The 21,063-nt window shown below is 54.7% G+C and overlaps 1 protein-coding gene across 1 annotated transcript in view; it reads left to right on the top strand.

Annotated features, from left to right (window-relative positions):
- Positions 1–21,063, top strand: part of ADCY5 (adenylate cyclase 5) — a gene marked incomplete at its 5' end in the record, with an annotated part of 42,857 nt that overhangs the window by 12,268 nt on the left and 9,526 nt on the right. Inside the window, 5 exon segments of the mRNA NM_001168460.1 lie at positions 967–1,064; positions 4,247–4,334; positions 16,738–16,854; positions 17,045–17,209; positions 20,007–20,182. Coding sequence (NP_001161932.1) covers positions 967–1,064; positions 4,247–4,334; positions 16,738–16,854; positions 17,045–17,209; positions 20,007–20,182 — 644 coding nt within the window.

The following is a 21,063-nucleotide window of genomic DNA, read 5'->3' as shown; positions in this document are numbered from 1 at the left end:
CACTGCCCAGGAGATGGAGATTTTAGGGAGACGTCCATGGTCGGAAGGGAGGAGTCCTAATGTCCCCCGCGCCTCTGTGTCCTTATCCGGACAACGGGGCTGTTTAACCTACCGTGTCCACAGGGTCATAGGGAGGGTTAAACCATCCACGGATATAAAACCCCGAACACCGTATCCGTGAATGGCAGTTGCTAGTTGTATTATTTTTGTTACTCTTGTCAACATCCTCACCGGTGGACACACACTGTCTCGGCAGGGGCAGTCGGGCCTCTCTGTCCCATCTCAAGTTGTGACTGAGAGGTTGGGCGACTTGCTGTAGGCCACCAGGGAAGTAGTGACAGAGCCGGGGCCGGACCACAGTGCAGGGTGTGAGGCCCCCGCCCCCCACACCGTGGTTCCCCGGGGTTGGGTTAACGTGGGCTCACGTGAACTGGCGCCCTGTGTGAGAGACGGACCAGCCAGGCCAGCACCGTTCCAGTGGTAAATGGCACTGAGCTGCGGAGCACCCCCTCTGGTGACTTGGCGCCAGCGAGACCTCTGGGGGCACAGCCTATTGGGTGTCTGGCCCTCGGAGATGAGCTCTGTGATTTGGGGTGCGTGTCCTGTCGGCCTCGAAGCAGCGGCTGCGTAGGCCCTGTTCCCGCGGCCTTGCAAGGACGGCGTAGACCATGCCCGGGTCCTAGCGTGTAGGTGGTGCTGGGTGATTGAGCCAGGATCGTTGTGAACGACTCTCCTGGTGACCCGACCTGCAGAAAGTTTCTGGTTTGACACAATTCAGCTGCCCTCCCCGCAGGTACCACGTTGTGGTGCTTTGGGCTGGTTTCCTGAGCACCGAGGCTAGCGCTGGTTGCTCTGGGTGTCACAGGTCTTGGGAGTGGGCTGGCCCCGTGTGTCTGGGGTAGAGCAGGGCTGGAGCAGATGGGGCCGGGCGCCTCCCCCCCCCCTCACCCTGCGCCCTCCTCTCAGTACTCCAAGCAGGTGGATGACCGATTCGGTGCCTACGTGGCATGTGCCTCGCTTGTCTTCCTCTTCATCTGCTTTGTCCAGATCACCATCGTACCCCAGTGAGTACCGTCCCTCTGGCTGCGGAGCTCTAGGGGTGGGAGCGGAGGGCGTGTAGGAGAGCAGAGGCGGGAGTCCGACTTGCTCAATCAAGGAGAGGTGTCCCCACGTGTCCTCGGTGGGACCGGGAAGCCACAAGTGTGACTCACTGTGGTTGACTCCGCGGTGCCCGGGAGGTGATGTGCTCCCTCCAGGATGGGAAACCTCTGCGGCCACTGCCTCGCTGCCCGAGCGGCTCCTCAGCTCTTGACCGTCTCTCCCCATTGCAACCCACACCGCTGTGGCCCTTAGATCAGCCCCAGGGTTCACCACGTTTGCTTCCGTGTGACCTTTGGCTCTTGCAAAATCATCAACACATCTTCAAAAGATAAAGGTTTTCCCCAACTCTGGGTATTTCAAAGAATGGATTTCTGGTTCTGAAGGCTTTTCTCAACGCTTCCAGGGACCGGTCGTGTCCCTGGGAGAGGCCTGTGGCTTCCGAGGGGACCATTCTGAAGTGGAGAGTGGGTTTTCGGAAATGAGTCACACCTAGACAAGAAAGATGATTGCTTGTGTTATTTTGTTATGTGTGTGTGTGTGTGTGTATTCATTTGTATGTGTGCATGTGCACGTATATATGCATTTGTTACTTTTTTTTTTGCATTTGTTACTTTTTATCGTGCAGTATTTCAAACACACAGAAAAGCAATTAATATAATCACCATCTCCTAGATGTAACTATCGCTGATGTTTTACAACAGTTTCATCTTTATTTTTCTGACTACTTAAATCTTAGACAAAAGGACGTTTTTCCCCCTGAAAACTCTCAATATCGATATACCCACGTGGGGGGCGTTTTCCTTCTAAACCACAATGCCTTATACCCCGAACAAAATTAATACCCGGTCTCTGCAATCCTGTAACACCAAGTCCATGGTCACGTTTCTAAAATTGTCTCCAGATGTCACTTCGTAGCCAGGATCCACTCAAGATCCATTGGCTGCGTTTGGTTATGTCTCCTAAGTCCCGCTGAATCTAGAAGAGCACCCTGACCCCAACACCTTCTACTTTTCATCCTGAGATAATTGTAGACTTACAGAAAAGGGGCAGAAGTACTACAGAGGGTTTTTGTGCATCTTCCACCCAGTTCTCCGTAGCGTTGGCCACTTACGTAACTGCGGCACGTGGGTGGAAACCAGGAGATCAACACAGGAGCGGTGCCATGAACCAACTTACCGCCATCTCATTCCATCAGTGTTGCCCCCAGTGGCCTTCCTGTGTCCCAGGAGCCAGTCTAGGATCCCACATTGCATTTAGCTGTTCTTTCTCCGTGGTCCCGTCTCGTCTGTGACATTCCCTCAGCATTTCCTTGTCTCTTGTGGCCTTGGCACTTCGGATGAGTACTGGCCAGTCAATTTGGAGAATGTCTCCATTGGGTTTATCTGATGTTTTCCTCTTAATGAGACTGAGGTTGCACAGTTTTGCCAGGAATCCCGCAGAAGGGATGTGTCCTTCTTAGTGCCTGTTGTCGGGAGGTATGTGATGCCTGTACATTGTAACACTCAGAGCCTTTGATTTTTTAACAACGCGCCGTTGCGGCGATGGCCATCCCGGTTGTGCCCGCTGTGACTCCGGCAGGACACCGCAGGGCCCAGCGCCCGGCTCCACTCTGCTTGTGCAGCTAACGCCCGTTGCCTCCCACACCGAGGGGGTGCAGAGCTGGTGGGGCTGTGGGTGACACAGGACCCTGTTTTTTTAAATTTAAGTGGGGCTCCAGGTCTAGATGAGCGACCCATTTTTTCTGTCCCATCGCTGCTCTTGGCAGTCCAGTAGCTTGGGTGCAGATAACCCCACCGGTGCGCCGCTCTCCGTTCCTGCAGCGTGGCCTGTGGCTCGTGGCTCCTGGGCCGGCTTTTCCTCGGTCCCTGCTCTGCGTGCGGCGGCTCCCTTCCCCCTGGCCACGGCTCCGAGCTGCTAAGGGCATTGGCGGGAGGCCGCCTCCAGCAGTCCTCTCTCTGCAGAAGCATTAAAGGCTGCTTTAAAGGTCTCTTTCCCTCTGAAGAGAGTTCTCTACCCTTGTTCTATTGGTTTAAGGCCCCGAAGCGCTGGCTTGCGGGGAGCCTGGAACAAAGCCGCGCTCTGAAGCCTCTCTGGAGGTATTCACCTGCCTCCTCAAGTCCTCCGCTGGCCTCTAACCTGCTAACGACCCTGGCACCCCCAGGCCACTCTGGCTCCCTGAAAGGGGCAAGGCCTCCCGTAGGATGGGGCGTGCCTTAGCCAGCCCCCGCCCCAGGAGGGCCAGTGGGCCGTTTGGGTGGAAAGCCACCGGCCGCTCTGATGTCTGAGGATTCTGGCCCGAGCTGAACGAGCTGAACATGAAGATCACCTGTGATCTCCTCCCCAAGCAGGGACAGGGGAGTGCCTTGCATTTTCTTGTTGGATCGGCAGGCTGAGGAGGACTCGTCGTGAGGCCTGGCAAGGGACGGGGTTTAGGGACTGTGCCCTCCAAAGGGATACATCACTGCTGTTCCTCAGTGTCTGGTTGGGCTGCTGACAAATGCATTTTATTTTATTTTTATTTTTTAAAGATTTTAAAAATTTATTTATTCATGAGAGACACAGAGAGGGAGAGAGAGGCAGAGACGCAGGCAGAGGGAGAAGCAGGCTCCACGCAGGGAGCCCGACGCGGGACTCGATCCCGGGTCTCTAGGATCAGGCCCTGGGCTGAAAGCGGCGCTAAACCGCTGAGCCGCCCGGGCTGCCCGACAAATGCATTTTAAAAATGATGGCCTTCTGTCCCGTTTTCAGCCCTCACAGTCACTTACCTAGCCGCGAGTAACTCCGGGGAGGGAATAACCAGGTGGCTTTTACAGTAGCTCCTCCCAGCTAAAGGAGTGCGTCTCTGGGTAGCTGGGAACGAGGCAAAAACTCAAGCTGGTGACCCTTGCTTCTCCATTCGGGGCTCTGCGTGCTCCACTCCCCACAGGGAGGTACAGGGAGGAGGCAAGGACGGGAGCCAGACCATCATGTGGGCGGGCGGGTGGGGGGAGGTCCCCAAATCCATCCATAAGGCTGTGTAAGCCCTTGTCAGTGCGTCAGGGGCTCGAACAGACTGAGCAGTGGGCTCAGGGGAAATGGAGCAACTTCTCTTTCCTTCCAGAGGCTTTCAGAGCCCCAGAATCCCCCAGCTCCTCTCTTTTTCCAGCTCCGTGTTCATGTTGAGTTTCTACTTGACCTGTTTCCTGCTGCTGACGTTGGTGGTATTTGTGTCCGTGATCTATTCCTGCGTGAAGGTGAGTCTCGCTCGCACCTGAGCCCGCGGTCACCTTCTTCTCTTCCCCTCCCAGCCCAACGGTAGGCGCTCCTCCGGGAGCCCAGGAATCCCACGTGGGATCGGGGTGCCGTGAGGCTGGGGCATCACCCTTGATTGGCGTGAGCAGCAAGTGAGACTGCAGGATGGGCTTTGCCAGCGGAGGCTTGCTGGTATGGGCTATTGTAGTCTGCCTTTGCGAATCTTGGCGACGAGAAGGTAGTGTCACTGCCTCCTGTCTCTGCCCCCTTGGTGTCAGGTGGGATGAAGGAAGGGCACCTAGCATAAAGCCGAATGGGGAGCAGTGGTCAGGAAACATGTGCTGAAAGCGTGAGAATGGAAGAGACCTCGCTCGGCAACCCCTTCAATGTCCCCATGCTCCTGGAATGGGCCCAGGAGGGGACCATAGGGATGATGGCTTTTGAGCACCCGTCATATAGATGAGGAGAGTGGCTCAGAGTAGTTCAGGGCTTCAGTCAGGGCCACATGGGGCATGAGACCCTGTTCTGTGTTTTTCTCCCATACCTCCTCTTAGGTGTGCTGTGGGGACCAGGCCACAAGCCATTCTGGTCTGTGACGGAAGTCACTCAGGTTCCTCTTTGCCTTGTCCACCAAGCCTTTCCCTCATTTCCTTCTGTGGTGGTTTAAGGCTTCCCTGACAGACCAGCCCTGGTCCCAGAGAGCACTCTGTCCCCAGGCAGGTACAAGCCCCTCCAGCTTCTGCTGTAACCATTTCTCTGTTCGTCCCTGATGCTCACTTGGAGCCAAGTCCCAGCAAGGGTGGGGGACAGGCTCCACCATCATTCCCTACATATAGTGCAGTGGGCACCATGTTCTCCTTCCAGAGGGACTGGACCTTTGTCACCTCCAGAGTCCCCTTTCTCTTTCCAGCCTCCAAGTAAGGTATTTCATGAGACTGTTATTTAATTACCTAATGGCCGAGGTCTTGGTGGACAAACTATCAGAACAGGGAGGCCCTCCTGGGAATCCTCTGGAGGGCCGGTGCAGAAGGGGACATCCATGGGGGGACCAGGGGCATTTGGCAAGTGGAGCTACGTGCGTGGCCTGTTACTTTGCTGCACCATGGGATTTAACCCTGGTTCCCGGCCTCTCCACCAGCTCCGTCCTCAAGGCTCTGTGTTCAGTCGCAGCCTGCCTTCTGGTCTTGCCCTTGTCATGCCACTCCCCCAGCCTGCTTTCTTCCCCCACAGGGGGCAGTTCTACTTTCTTCATCTTATGGCTATAAAAGCACATGGTACACTCATGACAGGTGCAAACAACCCAAATATCTGTCAACAGATAAAGAAACAAGAATAGTATATGGTATAGATAATGCTGGAATATTACCTACCCACAGAGGGCAATGATGTTCTGACACATGCCTACAACATGGATGAGCCTTGGGAGCATGCTTAGTGAAAAGGGCCAGACCGGAAGGACATAGATCGTATGATTCCACTTACAGAGTATCTGGAATAAGCAAATGTATAGAGACAAAAAGTAGACTAAGTGGTTCTGGAGTTGGCAGGGGAAGGAGTGGAGAGTTCTGGCTTCGTGGGCACGGAGCGTACAGGAGTGGTGGAAAGGTTTTGGAACTAGAGCATTTTGGGAATGGAGTGGTGACGGTTGCTTAACATTATGCATATAATTCATGCCCCTAAGTTGGACACTTACAAATGGTAAAAAATGGTAACTTTACAGTACATGTGTTTTACCGCAATAAAAGAGGTCACGACAACCAGGAAAAAAAAAAAAAAGATACACCATAGCTAAAAGTAAACATTCTTTCGTGAACTTCCAGAAGAATCTTTTCTCTTTTTAAGTCCTAAATTGAGGCAAAGTCATTGTTTGAGGTACTTGACTAGCTTATTCCAGTTAGGATCAAAGCCATACGGAGTCTACAAGTCTAACACGAGAACCTGGATTTCTCTCTTTCCTGTGAGCTGCCTCAGCAAACCTGAGCGACCCCGACTTCCTCTGGTCTGCGTTCCCCGATGGGCACACGTATCTGGTGGTAGGGGAGGAGGAGGAGAGGGAGGAAGTTTCATTTCCCCACCTGAACTGGCCATTTTGAGTTCATACTTTAAAAAAAAAAAAAAGATTTTATTTATTAATTCATGAGAGACACAGAGGGAGCGAGGCAGAGACCCAGGCAGAGGGAGAAGCAGGCTCCATGCAGGGAACCCGACGCGGGACTCGATCCCGGGTCTCCAGGATCATGCCCTGGGCCACTGGGGCTGCCCTTGAGTTCATACTTTGATCCAGTGAATTCCTCTTTGCTGCCGTTGAAGATTATTTATGGAAATCATCCTGCTCGTGTTTCATTGACTCTATTTTGTCATCAGTGTCACACGCAGCTTATTCTCAATCCCTTTATCCAGCCCAGCGATTTTTCTGACGGTTCTGAGGAGGCCACGGTCCCCTGGGCGCGGCCGCTCCCGTCCTGCAGGGCGGAGCTTCCATATACAGTTGCACTAGGGGAACCGTCCTGGCCTGGCCGGCTTCGCACGCACGTGTGGCAGCTGCCGTCGGGGCCGGGAGCCCAGGAGCCTCGGACGCCCGCCCTGAGCTCCTGGCGGCGGCCTCCCCCGCTCTGGCGCGCCGGCTTCTCTGCAGCTCTCCGCTTTCTGGGGACTGGACCCCCCAGGAGCCGTTCCTAGTGTGAACTCTCCCTCCCCCGTCGTGTTGCGGGTGAGCCGTCTGCACGCTGAGATGCGGAAGGGCCGGGCCTCCCCGTCCCCGCAGCGGCCTGTCCCGGCCCTGCAAATTGATTTTATCACCTTTTCAAAGGTATTGCCATGGGCTGACGCCACTGAAATTTTCCTTGTCGTCCTGCTTTCCCTTTGAAGACATTTGCCCTTCGCCGGCGCCCAGACCTCTCTTCCTTCCACGGTTTTCCAGCAGCCACGGCCGGTGGCTCTCAGAGGAGCTACGGCAGCTCCGGAGCGACCCGCGGCCGGGCCCGGCGGCTCTGAGGCTCGGGTCTTCCTCACACTCCGTTTGCTTCCCCATGTGCCCCAGACAACTGGACCGACCTGCTCAAGTGTCCATATTTTACCCTGTTTGAAGAGACAAATGTGAAGACAGTGTCGCCTGGATTTGTCAGAATCAGCTTAGTCGTCTTAGCTGAGTGTCAGGGAACAGCGAGCGGCCTGGGTCCCCGCCTTGGGAAGGTTCTCGAAAGCTTGCTACTGAGTGCTCCGATGGCCGTGGCGTCGCGGCCTGTTTGAGCTTCTTGTGACACAGTGAGGCCCAGGTCACACACACCCCCCGAGATGGCGCCCCGGTCTCCGGGCCTCACTGCTTCAGGGCCTTGCTGTCTCTGGGATGCTTTGCCCTCAGGATCATCCCTCGAGTGGTTCCGAATGACCAGTCCAAATGACGTGCAGCTGCACGTCCCTCCTCCCTTCCCTCAGCACCCATGCTGCCTGGGGCCCCAGAGCTGCTTGTCTTAGGGAAACCCATGCTGAGGGGACCCTGGGGGGCTCAGGGGTTGAGCAACTGCCTTCAGCTGAGGTCATGACCCCGAGATCCTGGGATCGAGTCCCGCCTCGGGCTCCCTGCATGGAGCCTGCTTCTCCCTCTGCCTGTGTCTCTGCCTCTCTCTATGTGTCTCTCATGAATAAATACATAAAATCTTTAAAAAAAAAAAAAAAGAAGGAAAGAAGGAAAGAAGGAAAAGAAAGAGAGAAGAAAGAAAAAGAAGGAAAGAAAAAGAAAAGAAAACAGGAAAGAAAGAAAGAAAGAAAGAAAAAGAAGAAAGAAAAAGAGAAAGAAAGAAAAGAAAGAAAGAAAGAAAGAAAAAGAAAAGAAAAAAGAAAAGAAAAGAAAAGACCCACACTGAACCCCTCCCGGCCATCACGTAGGGTCCACAGACTCAGTCTCACATTGGAAATGGCGAAGCGGTGAGGTTGGAATCCCTTATGATAACCGAGCGAGGCTGGCCAGCCTCCGTTGATTACCCCCGGGGATGGTGAGCTCGCTCGCGTCCCCGGAGTACAGCGCCTCCCCCCTGCAGGCGCCCCTGACGGTCCTTCAGCCTCCCTGTGGCTTCTGCCCTCCGGCCGGTGAGGCAGCCGGACCTACTTCTGACAGTGCCAGCGTTTTCGCTCCCCACCACCCAAACGGGTAGAGGAGGTTGGCTCCCTCCTTTCCCCACATCCTGGCCTGGACCCTTTACTGCATCTCGGGGGCTGGGAGCAGACAGGCACAGAGGACGTACCTGGTGCACAGTTCTTGGCGTGTGCGTGTGTGTGCGCGCGTGTGCGGGAGCGTGTGCACAGGTACATACATGCGTGCGTCTAAACCTCCATCCTCCCGGCGGCTGGCTCCCTCTCAGCTCGCCTCCCACGGGCTTCCGGCTGCCTGGGCTCCTGGGAGCTGCCACCAGAGCCGCTTCTAGGCTCTGCGCGCCCCGAGACGTCCCCAGAAGCCTCCTGTCCCTCCCTGCAGCCTCCACGGCTTCGCCAAGCCCCCCCACTTTGCCGACTCTCCTTTCCACCGCCCCGGCCTCACTGCTCCCCAGGTTCGGAAGCGGGGTCTTACTACACAGCAGTCCGCCGTCGGTGTCTTCTCTCCTGTGATGAGCCCAGAGCCCCCACACTCACCTTCCGCCTGCATGTGGGGTTCACGCTGTCAGGGAGACGGTGTGTTGGGGCCCGACTCGTGTTCCTTTGGGGACAGACGACTCTCCGTTCCGGGGGGCACAGCTCAGGTCCCTGCGGGGTCTCGAGTCCGGCAGTCGAGGGTCGGGCCCCGGCTGTGCCATTGAGCTGTGCTTCCTCCGCCTCTAAGGTGAGGTTATTACAGGTTATCCCATCCGTCTTGCAGGGGAGGTTAGGCAGCTTTCCCGAAGCCTCGGAGCTGGGAAGTGCTATAGTTGGGGCTGAAACCCCAGTGAGTGGCTCAGGGGTTTGGCACCTGCCTTTGGCCCGGGGCCTGATCCTGGAGACCCAGGATCGAGTCCCGCGTCGGACTCCCTGCAGGGAGCCTGCTTCTCCCTCTGCCTGTGTCTCTGCCTCTCTCTCTCGGTCTCTCATGGATAAATAAATAGAATCTTTAAAAAAAAAAAAAAAAAAAAAGACCCCAGTGGTTCTTGACTCCAGAGCCCATGATCCTCCTTCTCAAAGACACTGCCTTTGTTAATATGTCCATTTGACCCCAGGGAGGGCAGTGGTGTGGAGCTTGGTCAGTTCTGCCTGCCTTGGTTGGCCTCTCAGGTTTTCCTATCTTTAAAAAATTTTTGAAAAGCAGTAGCCTTTTAAAATTAGTTTCTTGTCAAAAAGACTCTTTTCTTTAGATTTTTTTCTCATCAGATTTTTTTTTTTTTTTTAAGATTTTGCTTATTATAGAGAAAGAGCATGAGAGAGAGAGAGGGCACAAGCGGGGCAGGAGACACAGGGAGCGGGAGAAGCAGACTCCCCGTTGAGCGGGGAGCCCGATGCAGGGCTTGATCCCAGGACCCCGGGGTAATGACCTGAGCCGAAGGCAGACACTTAACCGACTGAGCCACCCCGGCGCTCCCTCTCTCATCAGATTTCAACGCTTTTTTTTTTTCATCTCAGCAACACCCTGACCCCACATCACAGGGAACCAGGGCCCCAGGCTGATCATTGATTTGCCTGGAGGCTCTCAGAGAGGCCAGGATCAGAACTGTCCTTCACCTCAGTCGTGATTTATTAATTATGTCCCCACTCCTGTTTTTCATGTTGCATTGATTTGAATTAATGAGACTGGGAATGCACTGGTTTGGAATTTATTTTTTAAAAATCAATTCTTTTTCTGAGCTGTAATTGTGAGTGAGCAGCCCTGGAATAATTGGTTTGCACGGGCACAATTATCCTGCTGTAAAAAAATGGTCTCCAGGATCTGTTTGTAGCTGTGGAGCGTCCCTGTGAGAAGATCCATCCCAGGTGAAGGGTTTTACCATCCACGCTGGGATTGGTAAAGACGGGATTTAGGGAAAACATGCAGATGAACTTTTTGATTAAGGAGATGAGATACCCTATAAACTGATTCCAGAGCAGGATGTCAGAGCTTCTGGAGATTTCAAAACAGCAATTCCTGGGTTCCTGCCTGAGGTTTTAAAGTCAAGAGCAGGTCTTTTTAAAGGATGACAAGAGAAATCGTCTCGTGGCAAGCTAGTGCATTAGGTTAAAAATAGAGCTACCCTACGGCCCAGCAATTGCACTGCTAGGTGTTTATCCAAAGGCTACAAGTACAGGGATACAGAAGGGCACATGCACCCCAATGTTTATAGCAGCAATGTCCACAATAGCCAAGATATGGAAAGAGCTCAGATGTCTATCGACTGATGAATGGATGAAGAAGATGTGGTTTATATATTTTATATATATATATATATATATATATATATATGGGGATATTACTCAGCCATCAGAAAGAATGAAATCTTGCCATTTGCAATGATGTGGATAGAGCTAGAGGGTATTATGCTAAGCGAAACAAGTCAGAGAAAAGACAAATACCATATGATTTCATTCATGTGTGGAATTTAAGAAACAAAACAGATGAATATAGGGGAAGGGAAGGAAAAATAAAATGAAAATTGAGAGGGAGGCATAACATAAGAGACGTGCAACTGTAGGAAACAAACTGAGGGTTGCTGGAGGGGAAGGGTGTGGGTGGATGGCGTAACTGGTTGATGGGCAGTAAGGAGGGCACTTGATGGAATGACACTGGATGTTATATGCAACTGATGAATCACTAAATTTTACCTCTGAAACTAATAAAGAATAAATTTAAAAAATATATACATATATAAACACTCCCCCCCCCCGAAAAAAAAGAGTCAGTCATCCATTAGATGTTAAAACTACATTCTGGATTGAATTGTATTTTATTTTTAAGATTTATTTATTTATTTGAGAGAGTGAGTGAGAGAGAGAGCACAGGCAGGAGGAGCAGAACAGGGAGAGGGAGAAGCAGGCTCCTCTGAGCAGGGAGCCAGATGTGGGGCTTCATCCCAAGACCCTGGAATCATGACCTGAGCTGAAGGCAGACTGTTAACCAACTGAGCCACTCACTCAGGCGCCCCTGGATTGAATTTTAAAAATAGCCTGCAGTTGTTCTCCTGAACTTTAGGCGGCCCCTGTGGGGCTCCAGGTCTCATGTCACCGGGAGGCCCATGCGTGTATCCTGGTCCCCAGCCACCTTCTATTAGCATTTACTAATCTTTGCCTAAATTTTACTGGTGGGTGCAAAATGATAAACCCTTCAGTTGATGGACAGGGTGATCAGGATCGAAACGATCTGAGTAGCATGGGTCAGGGAGATAGGATGGAATGGAAAAATTTCAAGCAAAAATTAGGAACCATCTGCTGTACCTTTTCAGACGAAGCTCCTCGGGCCAGAGCCAGAACACTTTCCCCAGCTGTGAAGCAAATAGATGCCTTTTGTAGGAAGTAAGGATTTTCATTCCTGTTGGCAACGTAGCTCTTTAAAAATGCAAATATTAACTAAAATTTCTGTTGAATTTCACAGCTTACAAAGCACTTTAAAATGCTTCCCTTCATCGAGTCTTCATAGCCACCTTGGTATCTCCCAAGGTATCGGAGCCCTGGATGCCTTCCCCAGGGTCAGACAGCGAGTAAGAGCTTGAGCAGGGTTTTTTGATACGTGCTTTATTGAGATGCAATTCACGTATAGAACATTCACCTTTGTAAAGGTGGACGAAATTGTAAGGGTTTTTAGTACCTTCATGAAGTTATGTAACCATTACCACTAATTCCCGCACGCTGTCGTCATCCCGAGGACCTGCTGACCTCTTAGCTGTCACCGTAACTTCCCTGCTCCCCACAGCCCCTGGCAGCCTCAAACTCTACTTCCTGTCTGCCTGAATTTGCCTGAAATCCTACAATACATGGCCTTTTGAGACTGGTTTCTGTCACTTAGCATCATACCCTCAGGGTTCGTCCACGTGGTACCGAGTGACAACATTTCATTCCTTTTTTTTTGGCCACATGTTCCATCGTGTGGATGCATCCCATTTTGTTTATCCAGTCATCAGAGGAAGTTTCCACTTTCAGGCTATTAGGAATAGTGCTGCTGGGATCGTTTGTAACAAGCTGTTACATGCACTTACGTTTTCAGTTCTCTTGGGTAAATACCTGTGAGTACAGTCTTGGGTCAGATGATAACTGTGTGTACCGTTTTAAGGAACTGCCAACCTGTTTTCCAAAGCAGCTGCGCTATTTTGCATTCCCACCAGCAGTGTTACGAGGGTTCTGATTTCTCTCCATCCTCACCCGCACTCGTTATTATCTGACTCCTTGATTACAGCCATCCTAGTGAGTGTGAAGTGGTATCTCATGTTTTGGAATTGCATTTCCCTGATGACTAATGACAAACATCTTTCCATGGGCTTATTGGCCATTTCTATGGATTCTTTGGAGAAATGTCTATTCAAATCATTGTCCCATCTTTTTTTTTAAATAAAGATATTATTTATTTCTTCATGAGACACATTGAGAGAGAGAGAGAGGCAGAGAGAGGCAGAGACACAGGCAGAGGGAGAAGCAGGCTCCCTGTGGGAAGCCCGACGTGGGACTCGATCCCGGGTCTCCAGGATCACACCCTGGGCTGCAGGCGGCGCTAATCCGCTGAGCCATCTGGGCCGCCCTCATTGTCCCATCTTTAGATTGGGTTATTTGTCTTATTGTTGAGTTGTGAGAGCTCTTCGTGTAAGGTAAAACCTTATCTGTAGTTCCACTTTCTGTGGTTTCGTGCCTGTGGTCAGCTCTGGCCTGGAAGCAGATGGTCCTCCTTCTGATGGGCTGTCAGAAGGTCAGTGGTAGCCTCACCCTGTGTCACAGTGCCAACGTCATCCCGTCACCTTGCCCCATCACGTAGGCATTTTATCATCTCGCATCACCAGCAGAAAGGTGAATCGAATAAGATATTTTGAGAGCGAAACCACATTCACGTAACTTTTATCACACTATAATTGCCCAATTTTATTATTATTGCTATTAATCTCTTACTGTGCCTAATTTATAAATTCAACTTCATCATAAGTGTGTATGTATAGGAAAAAGCATAGTGTGTGCATATATATATATACACACACACACATTTCAGGACTGCCTGCAATTTCCGGCATCCACTTGGAGCGGGAGTGGGCGGTGGCGCCTTGAAGTAAGATGGATAAGACGAGATTACTGCATTCTGGTTACAAAACCCATATTAGATATACGGTTTGCAACAATCTTCTCCCATTCTCTGGGCTTCACTATCTTTTTTTAAATGTACATAATACAAAATTTTCCATTGTAACCTTTTTTAAACGTACAGTTCAGCAGCATTAAATGCATTCACACCGTTGTGCGGCCGTCACCACCATCCATCTCCAGAATTTCACTGTTCCAAACAGAAACTTTATACCCATTAAACAGTAACTTCCCATTCTGTCCTCACCCCTGGCGACCACCGTTGCCTTTTCCATCTCTCTGAGTCCGGCTATGCGAGGTATCTTGTAAAAGTGGAATCCTATATCGGAGTGTGTCCGCACAGCACAGTCGCTTGAGCACCCGAGTCTTGGTTTCCACTCAAGTCGTGATCTTAGGGGTCCGTGGGGCTCTGTGCTCAGTGCAGAGTCGGCTTGAGATTCTCTCTCCCTCTCCCTCCGCCCCTCCCACTCGTGCTTGCTCACTTGCACTCTCAAATAAATAAATAAATCTTTTTTTAAAAAGTGGAATCAAAAAAATAAAATAAAAAAATAAAAATAAAAAAAAAAGTGGAATCCTATGGCCCTTATCCCTTTGTGACTGTCTTTCGCTCAGCACACTGCCTTTAAGGTGTCATCCGTGTTGTAGATTCGGGTCAGAATTTCATTCCTTGAGGCTGAACTCCACTGGATGGCTATGCCCCACCTCGTTTATCCGTAGATAGACATTTGGGTCTCCCACCTTTTGACTGTTGTGAATACTACTACTATGGACATGAGCCTGTAATATCTGTACAAGCCTCTGCTTTCTATTCTTTTGGGTGTATATCCAAAGGGGGAATTGCTGGATCATATGGTAATTCAATGTTTATTTTTTTGAGCAACTGTCACATTGTTTTCCAGATCAGCTGCATCATTTTTCGTGCCCACCGGCAATGCATAGAGGTCCCAATTTTTCTATATCCTCACCTTTTTTTACTTTCTTGATGGTGTTATTTGAAACACAAAATTTTTTTGATTTTTATGACCTCCAACTAATTTTTTTTTTTTTTTGCTTGTGCTTTTGGCGTTATATCTAAAAAACTATTGCTCAACCCAAAGTCACAAAGATTGGCTTCCATATTTTCTTCTACAAGTTTTATAGTTTCAGCTCTTACATTTATGTCTCTGATCCATTTCAAGTTAATTTTTGTGTGTGGTGTGAAGTGGAGGCCCCGTATCATTCTTTTGCGTGTGAATATCCAGGTGCCTCAGCAACATTTGTTGAAAGACTGTTCTTTCCCCCATTGAATTACCTTGGCAACTTTGTCAAAATCAATTGATCATAAATGTAAGGGATTAATTCTAGACTCTCACTCTGTTCCATTGAGTGGAATATTCTATTTTCCATGTCTACTAAGCAGGATTTTCATTGAAGCTTGTGCTCTCCAAATCGCACATAGGTTTCCTTCTACTATGTAAGTGGTTTAATCAGATTGTCTTCTTTGTGACTCTAAAAGGAAGCGTTTTTCTGGAATAATGCCACAGACTTGATGATACACGAACATACCCGTGCTGGGGGGCACCCCACTGGAATCTGAGGTCTTCACTGGCCAGCATATGGCGTGAAGGCTGTCAGGCCTCTATCAACTGTAGTTTGTCCTTTCCTATGGTCCCCTCTTTCCTCTGCTGAATAGGAGGTGGCCTTGTTGGAAGGGCGGAAGGGGATTTGGGTAGAAAAAATATACTGCTTCCCAACAGGCCCACCCAGCTCAAAGCCCAGCACCGAGGGGTCAGCAGGGCACTTCCTTGGTGGCAAGAACTATAAAGGGTCTGAGATTTGGTTTCACCCTACCTGCAAGCTGGTAGGCGAGCCTTACTCTGTCATGGATGCCGGCAGGAGACATGAGACTCTGGGTCAGAGACAAAGGATTCTATTACTCCTAGCACAGCAAGCAGCAGTGACATTAACATGTAAGTGTCGGCTTCACAGAGCCCATGGGGCAGATGTGACAGGCCCACGTGGATGCTCTGCACAGAGTGAGTGTAGGTCACAGCAGGGGAACAGTAGACCAAGGTCCCGGTACTTGCTAGCAGGAAACCCTGGAGCACACAAGCCTCCTGCAGTGGGAATGAGCAGTCGCATAGCGGTCACACTGTGTCCTCTTGCCTGTTTTGTTTGTGTGACCATCCTGTCAGCACGGGAGGATGGAAAAGCCTTGTAGTCTGACATACTCGGCCAAAATGTACACAGATGCTCAGGACCCTGAGAGGCCTACAGATGGGAAGCCTTCAGAGAAGGAATGTGACTTGCTGAGGGTCGTGCAGGAAAAGCCCTGTCTAGATCCTTCCAGGCTCCCGACCCAGTGCTTTTTCTACCACCATCCTTTGCCCTTAAGGGTTTCCATCCAACACCTGGCATTTTGGCAGCCGACCAGCTTCACCGGGAGGCATTGAGGGCAGAGGAAGCCCAAATGCACCCCTTAGTTTCTCTGTGTCTGCCAACATCGTTTTAAATCTAGGCTGCTTTGGAGGTGCGGAGGACATGGTGGACAAAGCCAACTGTGGCAGCTGTGGTGACGGGGTCGTTTCATTGCTAGGACTGCAGTGGGTCTTTGAGTGGACGTGCAGTTTGTCTAGTGGAAGCAAGTGTAGGAAGGCGTAGGTGAGGAACGGATCCACGAGAGTCCTGAAGAAAGGGTCACTGAGCTCGTGTGTGCAGGGCCCCACCCTGCTGCTCACAGCTCCTCTGCCCCCTTCTCTTGAGCCCGTCCCCTCCCTCCAGGCCCCAGGTCCTCCCAGTCCCCAGACTCACAGCTCTCTCCCGCACAGAAGCCTTCTGAGCCTCCCTGGGCGAGTTCGGGGCCCTGCAGGCCTCCCCAGCCGCCGCCTACTGTCCCCCCAACCCAGACTGTAGTCCCGACCGGCTCAGCAGTCAGGTGGCGCGTCCCCCAGCTTTCCCCTCTGCTCTGGGGGGTCAAGAGAGCATCTCTGCTCCCCTCCTGCCTCTCCCAGCCGTGAGCTCCGCAGCAGGCCCATTCCCGGCCGTCGTCCTGGGGGCAGGTGCGCGGCACACCGGGTGGGGGTGTTCAGGGCGCTCAGGGGGTTGCGGCCCAGGGACCGAGGAGGAGGGGAGGGCAGCTGCCGGCCGCTCCTCCGGGGCAGTTTGCAGAGGCGCCACCGCCTTCTGTTGTCTCCCTCCCTCCCTGTTGCCCTGGGGCAGCTCTTCCCGGCCCCGCTCCAGAGCCTCTCGAGGAAGATCGTGCGCTCCAAGACCAACAGCACCCTGGTCGGGGTGTTCACCATCACCCTGGTGTTCCTGTCGGCTTTCGTCAACATGGTAGGTCTGCGGCCGCACCGGGCTGCTGAGGCCCCTCACGCAGGTTCTAGTTCCTGGCTCCCAGGGCTGGGGGGCCCCGGAACACTCGAGAAGCCCCCAGGGCAGGGCCAGCCGCTGGGCGCCCCCGCAGTGTCAGGCTGCACCCCCCCCCCGGGCCGGGCCCCACGCTGAGCCCCCCTCCCGCCCCCAGTTCATGTGTAACTCCGAGGACCTGTTGGGCTGCCTGGCGGACGAGCACAACATCAGCACCAGCCGGGTCAACGCGTGCCACGTGGCGGCGTCGGCGGCCAACCTCAGCCTGGGCGACGAGCAGGGCTTCTGCGGCAGCCCCTGGCCCAGCTGCAACTTCCCCGAGGTACTGGGCGCGGGGGGCACGCGGGGACCCCCCACCCGCCCCCGGACTATCGCTCCGCGGGCCGGGCGCCTTCTCCACGGAGGAGCCACCCTGCCGGCCGCGTGGACGGTCCCCAGGCCGGGTGCCGGCGCCCAATGGCACAGCGGCCCTGCAGCGCCGGCGGGTGGAGGCCTTTCCATATGGGGAAAGTGAGGCACGGGGTGGGGAGCCCCCCAAGGTCCTGCAGTGAGTAAGAGGCACACACCAGGGCTTTCCCCTGGGCCGTCTGGGGCCGGGATCTGGTCTTAAAGAGGGCACAGGTCTGCCTCCGAGGCAGAGGTGGGCCGGGGGGATGGGGGCCAGGCCTGCCGTCACCCTCATCATTGGCTGGAACGTTTTCGTCGGACCCATGGGTTATTGGGGTTAAAAACTGGGGCCGAGAACCCTCAGGGAGCGGCATGCATTGAGTGCCTATGGTTTGTGGGGTGCTTCATCCACCTCCTCCTCGGGGAGCGCTTTTCCAGTGAGCAGAGCACGGGCCGGGCCTCCAGTCTAGGTGTCCGCTCCGTGTGCGGCTGCCCCCCACGCCCCAGCTGCCCCCCACCCCTCAGCTGTCTCCCACCCCCATGCCCCAGCTGCCCCCCAGCCCCCACGCCCCAGCTGCCCCCCAAACCCCCACCCCATCTGCCCCCCACCCCCAGCTGGCCCCCAACCCCCCGCTCCAGCTGCCCCCTACCCCCCATGTCCCAGCTGCCCCCCACACCCCCATGCCCTGTATGCCCCCCCCCCCAGCTGCCCGTGGGGCTCACACAGAACCTGCGAGATGATGGCTGCTGTTGCTCTTTCCCAGGGAGGTGGCCCCAACCTTCACCCAGCTCCCAGGACTCCCGGAAAGGTCCAGAACCACAGTGAGGCCCCCGGGGCGTCATGGTGCTGGCCTGGCTCCCCGAACCCCCGGGAGGGAGCCCGATCCTTGGCCCTGTAGGAGGGGCAAGGGAGACGTGTCTTGGGGGCCTCTGCCCACGTCGGGGACGAGCCTTCCCGGCCGCTCGTGCCTGTCCCTCGCGCAGAGCCGGAGGCTGCAGGAGCCGGTTTGCTGTTTGCTCCCGGACTCGCCCCTTGGGGGCGGCTTCAGGAAGAAGCAGGGGGATGGGGGGCGCTGGCAGTGGCTGCTGGGTCTGGCTTGGGAGGGGCATCCCCCCGCCGCGGTCCCACCGGCTTGGGTGCCGCTGCGGAGCCCTGGGAGCGCCCAGATGCCAGGGCCCTTGGGGACAGCAGCTGTAAGCCTGGGCCGCCCCCGTGTGGCTGAGCCCCTGGGCGGGCTGGGACCCTGGGGCTGCAGGAGCTGCGTGGCGCTGCCCATGTCCTCTGCCCCTGTCCGCCGGGCGGCGGGAGGCTGCCCCCCATTCCTGGGGCCCTGTGCGATCCCTCGCTGGGCTCCTGCACGTCTAGGGCGCCCGAGGGTCCAACCTGGGAGCATCCTCCGGCGCCGTTTGGCCTCCAGCCCGAGGCAGAGGAAGCCAACCGGGAGGCCCGGTGCCGACTCCGGAGTGAGGCTGCTAGATGTGAAAGGAGGAGCCAAACTGCTGCTGACACGCCCGGGCTTGGCGTCGGGCGGAGCCGAAAGGCCCCCCTGTTGTCTGAGGCTGAGATTGAGGCTTGGCGACCAGCAGGGACTTCCCCGGGCAAGTCGTGTAGGGCCCCAATCCCCCGTCCGAGCCTTCCAGGTCGGGTACGTTGTGAACTGCCGAGTTTCTCAGCGTTCAGAGGGTGTTTCACACCCACGGCCTAGTCCGGGCTGCACCTGGTAACGTTCGGGCAGCAAAGTGCACGCGGAGTCTCAAGAGGCAGGTTAAAGACGATAAGCGGCAGGATGGCAGCTGGGGCAGGTTTGCCACCGAATAAGGGCAGTTGAGGCCTTGCCACCGCAGCAGCCGTGAAACACCGTCAGGTTTCAGAGCTTTGGATTTAAGGTTGCAGGTCAGGGGCTGGGGCGCCTCTGTCCCCAGAGCTCTTGTGGCGCCAGCCGTGCCGTGGCTGCACCCCACCGTAGCAGAGCCCGGGGCCCGGGGGTTCTGCGGATGGGGACGCGGAGGCTTAGGTTGGCCCAACGGCCCAAGTCGCACAGACAGTCCGTAATAAATCAGGGTGAACCTCAAGCCTTCCTGGCCTGGAGCCCTGCTCTAACCATCGGGCTCTCCTGCCCGCGCCTGCGAGCTCCGGCCCGGAGCCGCATCCCCCTCCCCCGTAGCTGCCCAGGCATCTTCACGTCACATCCCAAGTCTGCGTGAGCAGGAGTATCCTCAGACCAGGCCTCACCTGCGGCTCGGCTGGGGCTCGGGGAGGCTGGAGCTGGGGGAGGCTAGAGCTGGGGGATGCCAGGATTTGGGGAGGCTGGAGCTGGGGGAGGCTGGAGCTAGGGCTCGGGGAGGCTGAGGTTGGGGCTGGGGGAGGCTAGAGCTGGGGGAGGCTGGAGCTGGAGCTGGGGGAGGCTGAGGCTGGGGCTGGGGGAGGCTGGGGCTGGGGGAGGCTGGGGCTGGGGCTTGGGGAGGCTGAGGCTGGAGCTGGGGCTCAGGAGGCTGGAGCTAGAGGAGGCTGGGGGAGGCTGAGGTTGGGGCTGAGGGAGGCCGGGACTCGGGGAGACTGGGGCTCGGGGAGGCCAGGGAGGCTGGAGCTGGGGCTGGGGGAGGCCAGGGCCGGGGGAGGCTGGGGCTGAGGCCGGGGCCAGGGCTAGGGCTCGGGGAGGCTGGGGCTCGGGGAGGCCAGGGTTTGGGGAGGCCAGGCCGGGGCGCTGAAGGCCGCTGCCCTCTGTCCGCAGTACTTCACCTACAGCGTGCTGCTCAGCCTGCTGGCCTGCTCCGTGTTCCTGCAGATCAGCTGCATCGGGAAGCTGGTGCTCATGCTGGCCATTGAGCTCATATACGTGCTCGTCGTCGAGGTGCCCCGGGTCACACTGTTTGACAACGCTGACCTGCTGGTCACCGCCAACGCCATGTAGGTGCCCCCCCCCCCCCCGCCTCGGTTCCCCCACCGGGTGTGGAGCCCTGCAGGGAGGCCAGGGCAGTGGGTGGCTGGGAGCGTGGGCCGCAGGGGGCTTGCGAGGGGGCTGCTCTGTGGCTCCCCAGCTGACCGCCCTGGCAAAGCACTGCAGTGTGGCCTTCTCCGCCGTCCCTTCTCCAGTACGGGGCTGGGGGGCTGGCCTCAGGGTGACTCGGTCCTGCTGTCCTTCCTGCCCTCAGGCCTCAGTGAATTGTTCCTCATTTGTTCAGGGCAGCCTCTGATGAGGTGTTTTCATTTAGCTCCATCTGTCTGTGGCACCTTAGGCCCAGAGAGGAGTCAAGATTCAACAGAGCTGGATAGCAAGGTCTGTGGAGTAGGAAAAAAAACGTTTGTGGTTTCTGGGACATACATTGTCCCTTTTCATCCTCTTAGCAGCCCAGCAAAGTAGGCAGGGCTGCCACGGACGGTTGGGTAGTCTGTGCACTGCTCAGAGGTTCCTGGTTATGAGGGTGAGCCACTGGGTCCCACTTCCAGGTAGCAGGCTTGGGGCTGTACCCCAGGTTATCTAACTCCCAGTAAAACAGGAATAATGTCCATAGTAGTAAAACGTTTGTAAGGAGCCGAGTGTCAGTACCCTTCTCTTCCCGTCACCCCGCTATGCGCGTGCGCGCACACACACACACACACACACAATCAGGAAGTGCAAAGAATGCGAGTGACAGGTCTGTGTCCTTTGAGAAAAATGCAGCAAACTGTGCTTTCTCCAAGTTATAGGAAGAGATCCATTCATCCAAAAGCATTCACTGAGGGCCTGCGTGTTCCAAGCGCCGAGCCAGAGAGCGCGGTACAGTCATGGATGAGACAGGCGATCACTC

This window comes from Canis lupus, chromosome 33 (assembly GCF_011100685.1).
Source record: "Canis lupus familiaris isolate Mischka breed German Shepherd chromosome 33, alternate assembly UU_Cfam_GSD_1.0, whole genome shotgun sequence".
In the NCBI taxonomy this organism is placed as follows: domain Eukaryota; kingdom Metazoa; phylum Chordata; class Mammalia; order Carnivora; family Canidae; genus Canis; species Canis lupus.
Note: the sequence above shows the minus strand (reverse complement) of the source record. Positions and strands in the feature narration are given on the sequence as shown.